Genomic DNA, 12,618 nt, shown 5'->3' with positions numbered 1-12,618 from the left:
GTCCTTGTTAAAAATCTACTTTTCTATTTCTATCAAAACAATACTTTAATGCAACTTAAAAAATCCTAGGCCCGTGGAGCTCCCTTTTTGCTTGTTTTCTTTTTGAAAATTCAAGTAATTAGTCAAGCAAATTGTACTGACAGTAATCAACACACTGCAACAGGCATTGCTCAAATTATTGCTTAAGTAACTATTCTAAGCCAACATAGAACTTCTCCTGTTGTATTTAATTTTTCTTAATCAAAAGGAAAGCTTGGTGTTTATCAGTGCAGTTAATGCTGTATATGCACTACTGCATATGTTTTAAAAAAAGAATGTATAATTTTTTGTGCATATGTATATATGCAATGTGCATATATATGTGTATGTATTTACACACACACACTGAAAAGTGTTACCCTTAACCTGGACTAAGTGGTGAAAACTCTAAAGGAAGCTAATATAAAAAGTATCTGCACTAATAACAACAGGTACAATCACTTCAATAATAGTAATGAAGAGATTTCTGATTTAGCCTCAAGTACAACAGAATGAGTTGTTATCTAAAATTTTAACATTACATATAAACAAAGAAAGCCAACCACAGTCAAACAATGACCAGTACCTCAGGAAAAAACCAAAAACATACATACCTTCACTGCAAAAGGGTCTTTTGATACCAGAGAAATTCACTGTTTCATGGAGGGTTTTCTCTTCCTGACAGTATTCACAGTATGTAACTATGCAGTGAAGCTTCTTATAATCATCAGAACATGCTCTGCTGCAGAACTGATACACTTTGTTCTAAATGCAAAGTTGCAAAGCATCATGAATAAGGTTAATGGACAAAATGTTAAGGTCTAACTAGTGCAACTTGAAATAATAGTTGTCATTAAGACAACTCACAAAGTAAACTGAAGTGTGAACACATAATTAGACTATGACTTCTAATGCTAAAAAAATTAAAAATCCCAATTAAGCTGATATTGCTTCAAATCCTCATAATTTCACATGAAAGCGCTGAACACAAAATATGCTACTCAATCTCAGAATATCCTCTTTAGATACTTCTCTCATTTCATAAAGAAGTGTAACAATGGTCTATCTACAATAACTGGAGATCAAAGCAGATTTCAGACACACAGCTGATCTGAGAAAATACTTTCTTTTTTTAAAATTCCACAGATACTTTTTATGAAGAAAGACTTCCTCTTTTATCCATACTGAAATTAAACTATATTCTAAAGAACAGGTAGATTTTTAACTGAACTTTCTTTTAAAAGAAACTTCAATACCTTATAAAATAGCCAGAAAAACCACATTAAAGCTAAGTTTAAACTTTTAAACACATCATCATTCTAAGAATAACACCAACACATCCCCCCTTACCTCCCATTCCAGTACTTCTGGTTTTGAACAGAAAGAACTTTTGCAATAATTACATTTCAACTGAATATCACTGGGAGAGACGAACTGACCATTTGTTGAAGACTGAACACTGAGAGTCTGAAAAACATAAATATAGAAATACATACATTACTAAAAAACAAAGTTGCTTTTAAAATGTGGGGTTTTTTTCAATAAAGATTACAGTGTTTGAGAATTTAGGTGTTTATTTATAAACTCAAGAGCATTTTGGACAAAATCACAGCAGGTTGGTTCTTTAGCTTAACTCCTTTTCCCTTGTCATCTCATGTTTTCCAATTTTGAATCTTTACCCTTACTTTCATAATAATTACTTTAAGTCATATTTTTTTCACCTTACCTTTCTTATGCCTTTTAGGGGTAAACACATTTTTTGTAATAATCAACAAAAACTCTGCCCAAACTGAATGCTTCTATTAATCACAAAACACATATTTTCAAATAAATACATTTGACATCTTGTATTATTTTGGAGACAGACAGAGAAAAACCAACAAACAAGTATTTTCAAAGCCAAACCTCACCAAGGCAGACTATCAGTATCTTATGCAAGCTTACCACTTGAAAATACAGTATTACTACAGTAAAAAGCTTTCAATGAGAAACCTCACATCTACTCAGATTAAGAAAAAACTAGCTAACAGTCCTAAATTGCCTCAATCCCATGGCAGGAAAATGCAATTATTCACATAGCCAGCCCCTACACAACCCAGGGGTTTAAAATTGAGAAAAATACTATAGATTGCATGTGTAAGTATGAGAATTTAATTCTGTAATGGAGTAATTTCTTTAATACATTTCTGAGACAATCAGTAGATAAGACTCAATTGCACAGTACCTATATCTTTCAGTATGTCTTATATGTGTATTTGCATATTCCCTGATTAAGCAGGAATTACTGGTGTATTATAGATGTGATGCTCAAGACAAAAATCTGAATCAGTAGTTATCACAGACACTTTAATCCAGGACAAACTTCTTACATCTGCCTTCTCAATAAACTTTCTCACACTATTTGTAACAAAACAAATATATTTCAAGACAAATTCTGTTCAGACAGGTTTGTTACTACCTCTTCACTGTGTAACAAGTGAAAATTCAAAACATTTCTGTTATAGGATATTTTCTTCACACTGTCATGTTAGTAAGGGCTCACCTACACTAAAAAATAAATAAAACACTATGTTGAGATTTATTGCTGATATAAACCCTGATCTGGTACTGCTGAGTGCTAGCTGGCAGTGCAGACAGTATCATCTTATGTAGATGCATTAATTCTGTATCAAGAATCTGCAGACATTAAGTAATCATGCGTATTTCCCAATCACAGGCAGGACCTGAAAACCAAATGCCAGGCAGCATAAAGATGACACCTTTACCTCAATGGCCCATTAGCCTATAACAACTTTACATATATAACTTCTAAAAGAACTTTTTTTCTGATGCCTACACAAAATACTATCATATTTCTCCCATTATATCCAGCATATCTCCCAGTGCCTGAACAAGGTTTGCTTCACTTTGGTTGCTCTAAATAGCTGAAGACCTGCACAAACATGAGAGCATTTTTAAGAGGCATACAGAGGCATTTTTAGCTGCTTTCATGTCTGTAGTTATCTTCCAGCATGGGACCCAAACACCCTATTGTGAGGTGTTAAGTAAGTTATAAAAGTGTAAGTTTTATAAGTAACTTACAAAAGTATAAGTTAAACGTAAAACATAGCTCTTCGTTATTTTCTGAGGTATGCTACATTCCCTTATTTCTTTCCATAACTGTTTACTGGGGTAGAAAATCCAGACTCACAAAGTCTAGGGGCTGATATTTGAAAAATAACAAAAAGCAAGAGAAGTAAGAACAAAAAAGTTTGAGACTATTTAAAATTAGAATTTGTTTTAAAGGAAATTTACGCATAACTATAGATTAAACAAATCTAAGCTATTAAGCATTATTGCTTCTAAAACAAATACAAAAGCTGTGTTTTTTATCATGAGTTCCTCTGGATAATAAAGTATTTTTCCAGAAAAATCAGTAAAGAACTAAGTTCATATCACTGAAAGTTCTAAACCGAGCAGAAGATCAAATTAATCACAACATTATTTTGTATGCCTCTTTAAAGTTTCAATTACCCTGCTTACAATTAAGGATTGCTTTTACATAATATTTTGAGTCAAAATGACACGTATGTAGTATTTTCACCATATTGCTTTGCTTGTAACTTGCAAGGTACTTAAAGTACCTTTAGGAATTATTTGGAAACATAATTACACACAAAGAATAATAAAAGAAAAAAGATCATAAATTCATTAAAATCTTTCACCAGTCACCCTAAACACAAAGTTTTATCCATGCTATGTTGTATCAAAGACATCTTAAAATGTCTTTGGTACATGGCAAACATGTACCTATGTTTGTTCTTTTGAGAGCCTGCCCTAACAAGAGCATGGGAAGTGCAAGCAAAGCAAAAAAAAACATTGTCAAGCCCTTTTAAATCTCCAATACAACCAGCTCAAACTGCTCTAAGTTGCTTGTTTCATAATGAAGACTTGGTAGGCACAGCCCAGGATCTCTGAGAGGACCACCACAGCAGCACAGCTTCTGGCCTGCCCCTGCCATGGCAGCATATGTGACACAGAGTTATCCTTGCTCACAGCTATATGAAATCAAATTGTGCAAACATTTCTGTACATAAGTGTATGTGTGGAAGGGCTAATAGACAACCAGACTGAGACAAGGTGTTTTTTCCAGCTGAGGAAAACAAAAAGAATCAAGTTGTTCCTAAGGTGCATGAGAGAAGGACTTATGAGGAATCTGCTACATGCTGTCATTCACTAGGATGGTTCCACAAGCAAAATCAAGAACACTAAATTAAATAGGGAAAGAAACAATCAATTCCCTCACACTCATGCACACTCAGACGTTCTAGCTTGGGCATGGAAGCCTCAAATATTTTTATTATTATCAAATTTAGAAGAGTATTTGTCTGTGTGCACAAATGTGTGTACAAGAAAGAGAGGTGCAACACATATAGCCAAGAACACTTCCAAGCACCATCACAGTGGTGAAAGAGAACATTAGTGAATAACCAGAGAGAATTTCCTGCTAAAAGCCATTTTACTTGTAATTCTTACCCATACTGGTCCTACAATTCTGCAGATACATCCATAAATTGAAGTAAAACCCAAACTAATTAAAGCTTTAGCACAAATTTTGTACGGACGTATGTTTTGCCAGGTAGCTTGTACCGTCAGACACTTACACAAGCTGCTAACTTTGGGAACACAGTTATGTTACAGCCTCCATGTTCACAATATATAATCAGCTTATTTTTCCCTCACCAGCAAGATCTTCAACTGACCCAGGAGAAGTACCAGTATCAATACTGATTTAAAACAACACGCCCCAGGAACAGTTTTGCCTTTAACTCTGCAATAACAACCTCCAAGACAGAGTGTGGAAGATAAGATTCAGTCCTACTGTTCTACCACAAATTACCAAACAAAAAACCACATAAAGCAGGCTGTTCTCTCTCCTTTACTCTCTTTCTTTTAAGATCAAATGCTCTTACAAGCTGGCTGCTCAATGGAGAATGTAGATATGGACATAAACCATATAACATGCAGCTCAGCTGAAACTTTCCAATATTTCAATACATTAAAAGAACAACTAGCTAGAATAAAAGCTTATTTCTAAGACACAATTATAATCAATCCTGAAGTTCTGTAAAACAAACTTACCCATTTGTAAACCAAAAGGACTAAAATACTTGAAGTGAGGAAACACAGCTGTGAAACAGCAATTATTCTGTTCTGAGAAGGATAACCCTTAAAGAAAAAAGTCTAGGAAGAACAGGCACAGCAGGAAAAAGGGATGAATATGAAGCCAGAAAATTAAAGCAAGAGTTATCTCCATTAGTAAACACTGAAAAATATGGAGCACCATAGTAAATCAACCATTTCTTCAACTGAGGTTCAATACCTTAGGTGTCACTTGGATACAAGAGAAGCCTCAAGGGAGCATTTATAGTCCAGTGCTCACATGGTGGTAATACCATCCTTTCCACCTAAATACTAAATGAACAGAACAAAGAAGCTGTTCTCATACATTCAACTCTAGCCTTATGGGGAATACATTTTATTCTTCTACACAGTGATTATTCAAAAGCTATCAAAACTTTAAAATCCCACAGTGCTGCTGAAGCAAACGAACTGTAGGCAAGTGACAACCTACCCATTCTTGGTTTTTACTGAGAACTCACAGAACTGCAAGGCTGCTTCAATTAAAACTCCACTGCAACACTGACAGGAGATCTGTGTGCAGCACTGAGACTGTAATGGAAGCATGAACACAAGGACTCAGTAAGACCAGAAACCCACAACCAGCATTAAATGATCTGACAGTTCTATTCAATAATGTTGGGCAATGTTGACTTATGTGCAAATCCAAGAAGGCCCAGGTTGAATTCATCATTCCCTGGTTGTATTTGTTCCAAGAGCTCTTGGGGATGCAATTAATTGTAAAATCACATACAATAAAATAGATGTTAAATGGGTTTGCAAGAAATACTACAGGTCTGTCATTACATACTCACAATACACAGGGTATTCTGTTAATCAGTTCCACTGACAGACACCTACCAAACTGGTTATGAAGGAAACACAGAACATGGCTACATGATACAGGTCCTTCCCAGGGTATATTAAAGAAGCAATTAAAAGACCAATTTGCTATCCAGTTGACAGGAAACAGCAAAGTTCAATGACAAATGGGAAAACCCTGTGTGGGTGTATGACACCCTTCCATGAGAAAGCAATTATCAATTATTAGCATAAACCTGAGGAAATATGCTCTTACATACAAAAATTGAAACATTATTTAAATATATCCTTTGATCACCAAGAGATTAATGGCTACAACACATTTCACTTATACTTTAATCTTAATTCATACTGAAAATATGACACTTTCAACAAGCAGAGCAGCCTCATCCAGAGTGCATGTCATTAGCCTTGCAACCCCCCATTTTCTGGCCACAATTTAAACAGCTAGTTTTGTCCATAAATGAAATGGTTGAGGCTCCAACCTTTCATTTTGGAAGGAATCACTTTTCCCCATGGCAAACCTTAGTTAGTTCTACATTCAACATGAGAATTTTGTTATTGTGTTTAGCACAAAAGAGGCTAAATATGTTGGTCTTCAATGCAAAACAGCAAGGCTCACATCCATGAAGAGGCTTAGGTGGTAAAAATAAGATGAGCAGTGATACAGCTTTGTGTTTTCTAACAATATGAAGCGTAAATTGGTTGCTATAATCCAGTTCTATAAGTTTAGGACAGCAGCCAGTGTTATCATTATGAAACAGAACTTTGATCAAAGAAATTGTTAGGAGCCAGAAGCACCTGCTATGTTAATTGTAACTCTCAAGCATGTATATGCAAGCAAGTTAGTTAAATATTCAAATACTTAACACAAACACAGGCACAAAAAAAATTTAGGGAGGAAAAGATTTAACACAACAGCTAACCTGAAATTTAGCTACACAACTGGAACTGCAAAAGTTGTACAGTTTTCCATCAGGCATTGTGGCTTGATATTGAGGTAAAGAGTTTCGCTTACAAAAGTGGCAAATAATTTCCACACCTAAAAGAAAAACGTAGTTTACAAACAAAATAAACAGAAAATAATAGGGGAAAAGAAGTATTACAGATTAGCCCATTTTAGTTTTTCAGTTTAGAAAACTAAGATTAGTCTGCTTTCCAGTCAGCTTCTACAACTCACACAAAACAAAAGAAATTACAGAAGTTTGGATAAATACTTCCATGAAAGATCAGTACTAAATATGAAAACACCTTCTCCCATAAAATTCACTGGAGCATTTTCAACTTCAATTTGAGATCTGCTTTGCATACTGAAGAAGACACATTTTGAGGTATTTACAGGATCAAAAACTTCATCTAGAGAATATCTATGCATTATAACTACCCCCTTCTTATCCATCTCCTGATTGACTGAAAAAAAAAAACCAAAAACCAGGGCTGGATTCATATGAGAATTCGGAGAATACGAATTCGTATGTAAAAAACCTGCACTATCATCCTGTGACACATCAGAGCACATTATGCCTCACCATCTTTTCCACAGGAAGCCTCAAGACAGTTGAAAATTCTTTCCAACATCACAAAAAAGGCCAGTGAGGAAAATTAATCCTCATGGATCCATTTACTGGTGTTCAACAGAAGATCTTTTGTTTTTTTAAATGAAATTAAAAACTATGAAGTCACATCACCATAGACTAACTGTAAAACAAACATAACCACCCCCAGTGTTCAAACTTTTAAAAAGGTCTACTCTTAGCAGTGATGAAAACCCATCATCCTTTTCACTTACTTTGTGATTTTGCATATTTTGATTTGTGTGTGTTCATGCATACAGTTGAGCAGTATGGCTCCATATATCCATTAGGTCCTATGCACTGAGTCATGTCAAAAAACCTGCACTGAGCTCTGCAGCCAGTACAAGATGTTAATTGGCCACATTTCTAAAACATAAAACAAAGCAAAACAACACATTAGTTAAAACTATGCTTGGCTTTTGACTTAAATTATGGTTTAAAAAAAACAAAGGAGAAGTTTTATTTCTGTCATCTGCTCCCTCATCAGATCCTTCCTATACCAACTCTCCTGATCATCCCCTCAAGAGCATTCAGCACTGTGGTTGGGTCTTTTACTCCTGGGAAAAAGCCAGCTAAAACTAACCTTCTGTGTAAATACATAGACATACACACACACCCTCAAAAAAACTCAAACCAGCCAAAACATCCCAATTCCATCTCAAATCCCACTGTCTGCAAAACGAACTGTGGTAAGAGTATGCAACAAATTGTTCTGAGTTAAGAGTTTGAAAGAATTCAGTTCCTCCTTCTTGATGGGACAATGGTTTTGAGGAAAGGAACAGGAGTCTGGTATGGTTAATGTGATTCACAGAATGGGTAACCTTAGAAAAGAGCTTTGGTCCAACCTCCCTCTTCAAGCAGGGTCTTCTAGAGCACATTGCACAAAATTGCATCCCCGATGGTTCATTAATATCTCTAGGGAGGGAGAATCCCTAAATTCTCTGGGCAATCTGTTTCATTGTGCAGTCACCTGCACAGCACAGAAGTTATGAAGAATAAATAAACTTTGGGGAGAAAAAAATTTGTATCTTCAATCCTTCAGGCAGGAGGAACACACTGCAGAGTTCCTACTCTGAACTGTGACTCCAAGAACCTGATAACAAACTTAATTTTGTCATCTCTCAACACAGCAGTGAATCCATCAACAGTTTTCCACAGAATGGAACAAGGGTTCTATGGAAAGTGCAGAAAAATCTGCACAGAGCAGAAATGCCAATGACATAGCCAACATACAAAATCAATAATTCTGATGTGCTACATGCATTACATATGCCAGTGTTAGGCAAATATCTCAAGCACAATAAAGCAAGCTTCAGAAAAAAACCTTCTGGACACCTTCTCTGCCCATAGAAACAGTGTCTTGGTTTTGACAGTGGTAAGAGAAAAATCCTCACTAAAAGTGATGGACCTCTTACTAAACAGACTCTCACCTTACTAAATGTTGCAAAATCATCACTTAGGCACCCAAGATCCCTTCAAAAGAAATTATTTTGGCAGTCTCTCTCCCTCTTTCTCTATTCTCAAGATGGAAAGAAATGGGAAGGAAAGGCAAAGCATGTTTCATATATGTTTCATACATTGCTCAGAATGAGAGAAGCTTGAGAGGATATCTTTGCTCTTCCTATTTCTCAGTACCCAAATTTGAAAACTAGTTAAATCCAGTCTTACAGACAGATAGAGATGGAATTTATTTACAAAAAACCAAAAATGGTATAATGTACAGCACTATGGATCAATTGCTCAGTGTATTTTTTAATATTAACAACTATGCGAAATCACATGAATATCGAGAAATTTGAAAATAAACAGGAGACAGCTCTTCATGTAACACACAGCAGGTCAGCAGAACCTCTTACCAAAGAGAGTCATGGATGGAAAAACTGCTTGTATGAGTTCACAAGGAGACTGGACAAGCACTAATTAAAGAGATTTGCCAAAAATAGCACACACAAACATTGCATAAAGTTCAAGGGATGCCCTGACTTTTAGAGAGTCAGAAGCTAAGAGAATGCTCAGAGGAAAAAAATACTCTAGATTCCTGCCCTGGTCTTACTCTTCCATGTATGCCTACTTACATCACTCCAAGAGTTTCAATCCCTGATGAGAACCCTAACAGCTTTCTCAGGTTCTTACTACAGTATATTAGACAGTAATATTTAATTTAGTATTTTAATCATCCTGAAAGAAAAGTGGATGTTTAATTTATTTAGAAAATAAATTAAGGAAAAGTAAAAGCTGTGTAAATGTTGTCGGCAGGATACAAGATGATCTTCACTGGCAGAGGAAAACCACAACAAAATACAAAAATCTTTACTAGTGACTAAGTTAAGAGGGAACAAATAAAGAAAAACTTCCTGAGTCTTTATTTTAAAAATCACTGCTTCCTTCTTTGTTTCAGATGAACAAAATCACAGAATCATGCAGACTGGAGGAGACCCCCTGAGGTCAAGTGCAGCCTCCTGCTCAAATCAAATCCTGAGGTGTTTGCTCAGGCTCTTGTCCAGTCAAATCTGAACATCTTCAAGGAACAAGCACTCCAAAACCCCTCGGGAGGATTTCATCATCCTTACAGGAGAGGAAAAACAAAACAAAACATGCACACACACAAATAAAAAACGAACAAAAAAGCCAACTAACCAAAAAACCCAAAACAATAAAAAAACCAAACCACCTTTTTCTTTATCTAAGTAAGTTTTCCTTTGTTTTCAAGTTTTTCTCTTGCCTTTCTTCCTTCCACTGTGTAACTCTTCCTAGAGTTCAACTTTGTCTTCTTCTGTCTCCTCCCATTAGATAACTCATTCCCCTTTATTCCTCTCAGGGTTGAACAAAGTAACCTGTGCTGAGCCTGTCCTACTAGGTCAGGTACTTCAGCCATCAAAGCACCTTGGTAGCTCTCCACTGAACTTCCATCAGTATGACAATGCCTTGCATCCTGTCAAATCCAAAACGGACCATGTTACTCCAGATGCAATCTCAAGAGCAGAAGGATGGGTGGGGTGGACATGGGGCACAAAAATCACCTCCTCTGTCCTCCTAGCTGAACTCTTGCTGATATAGCAATAGCACACAAGCTGGGGAGTCCCCATCCACGGAGATACTCAAAAACTCAAATGGATGCAGTCCTGGAGGACCTGCTCCAGGTGACCCTGTTTGAGCTGGGGGTGGACAAGATGACCTCTAGAGGTCAGGCATTTTATGAGACAACTCAGGACCCAGCTGGCCATCTTTGATGCAAGGGCACACTCCCAACCCCAGTTCACCTTCTCCACTGGAATCCCCAAATCTTTTTCTCCAAAGTTGCTTTCTTGACAATTATCTTCCATTTCAGATCAAGTACTAGCTTCATCTTGTACTCCCCACTGTATTTCAACAGTAGAGAAAAATGCCTCTTGACAAAACCTGCACAATCCAACTAGCTTCAGCTTCAACTTTCCTTCAAAGATGAAATTAATAGAAAACCTATCTGCAAGAGAAAGTATCAAGTATTTTCCTCCCATGTGCAATTCCACATCTACAACATCCTATGAAAACATGCACATTTGAGAACTGTAATGTCAAGTAAAACTGAAGTTAAATCACCATGCAATTAGTAAAGAAGCTGTATCAATTACTAAGTACAAATAAACTACACTAATCCAGAAGGAAAATTTCAAGAGAATAAAGGGCCAGTGCCTTCTGAGGTGAAGCTTGATGTACAGTAGCCTGACTACACCTCTCCTTCACTACTCTGCCTAGACTCTGCATTGAGATGACCTAATTTTGCAAGATCCTATTACACATTTGACCTCTTCCAAAGCATATTCTATAGTAGATGAAGAAGCCTGAATATTCATCTCATTATATTTGATTCTAAACTCACTCATTCTTTCATTACTTGTTTGTATATCCTTAGAATTAATTCTAATTCTAGAACATCTATTTCATTATAGGTATGTCATGACAGGTAACAGACATTGAATAAGGTGATATGATAACTCTAGCAAGTCACTAGTTTTAGATATTTTTCAAATATTCCTTCTGTTCACTAGGACAGTGCTCAACTCAAACAGGCAACTACAAAAACAGCTATGAAAATGCAAGACAAAGCACATGAATGTGACGTGTTCCAGAACTGAAGGAATTGTTTCAATAAAAATACCAATTCCTGGAAATAAAATTCACTTAGAGGGTTTTTGAGGAATTTTTTTTTTTTCTTGCCACTAAAAGCAATTATGATTTTAGAAGGAATCTTGACCTTCCTTTAAATCTTACTGAAAGGATAATGTAAGCTGAAGTCTAGAGCCCTTGTTGCTTGTACTCTACAAAGAATTAAGATCAAGCTCCAAAATAAATCTCAGAGCAATACCGTAACTTCATGGCATATTAGAAGCCTCGTTTCTGTTAGCAACTGAAACTAATGAAAGCCTCCCTCTTCTTCAACCTACTGGCTACAACAGTACTTAAATAAGCTATTACTACCTGGCATCTAGGCATCTGTACTAGACAATTCTATTCTTGACTGGAAAAAAAAGCAGTATCATCTGCTTCATCTGCCTTGACAAAGCTAAGAAAGCATGATGAAGGACATGCCAGCTGTGTAAGAGAGTTCTGGCTACAACTCCTCCCTTGCAAGGGCCAGTCAACAGAAAGTATCCAACAGTAGTTGACTGCTACAATGCTATGTAGCAGCCCCAAATTTTTGCTTCCACTTAAAGGAAATGCTTTCTAGTTAAAACTCCATGGCAAAACCGATTGTTAAATACTTCTCAATCCAGGCAAACCTCCCTGGTAATTTTACAGAATAAAAATTTTGGATTAGAATTAAGAAAAACACCAGGAAATTCCAGGACAGAAAAATAGTACGCCCGTGTTTAAACAAAAAATGAGAAAGAAGACAACATTTTCTCTAAGTACAAACGCAGACAGATTTGCTACATGTAATTCCATAGTAATGAAGATCCCTCAGAAAGATAACCAAGAAAAAACAGCAGCTAAATTACTTCAGTTAATTTGACAGGATGTTCTGATGGATCCAGAAGCAACACGCATGTCTAAGAAAAGAACA

The 12,618-nt window shown here is 36.1% G+C and overlaps 1 protein-coding gene across 13 annotated transcripts in view; it reads right to left on the bottom strand.

The window, feature by feature from the left end:
- The window catches only part of ZMYM2 (zinc finger MYM-type containing 2), an 84,823-nt gene that overhangs the window by 36,262 nt on the left and 35,943 nt on the right, over positions 1 to 12,618 (bottom strand). For 10 of the 13 annotated variants that reach the window (XM_056492779.1, XM_056492843.1, XM_056492802.1 and 7 more), the window contains 4 exons: positions 7,790 to 7,940; positions 6,927 to 7,042; positions 1,369 to 1,485; positions 633 to 783 (listed from right to left, as the gene is read on the bottom strand). In XM_056492779.1, the coding sequence (XP_056348754.1) occupies positions 633 to 783; positions 1,369 to 1,485; positions 6,927 to 7,042; positions 7,790 to 7,940 (535 nt within the window). The remainder of the gene's footprint in view (positions 1 to 632; positions 784 to 1,368; positions 1,486 to 6,926; positions 7,043 to 7,789; positions 7,941 to 12,618) is intronic. The other 3 variants (XM_056492852.1, XM_056492878.1, XM_056492886.1) reach the window with 1 other exon arrangement.

The sequence above is a fragment of the Oenanthe melanoleuca genome, chromosome 1, assembly GCF_029582105.1.
Source record: "Oenanthe melanoleuca isolate GR-GAL-2019-014 chromosome 1, OMel1.0, whole genome shotgun sequence".
NCBI lineage: Eukaryota > Metazoa > Chordata > Aves > Passeriformes > Muscicapidae > Oenanthe > Oenanthe melanoleuca.
Note: the sequence above shows the minus strand (reverse complement) of the source record. Positions and strands in the feature narration are given on the sequence as shown.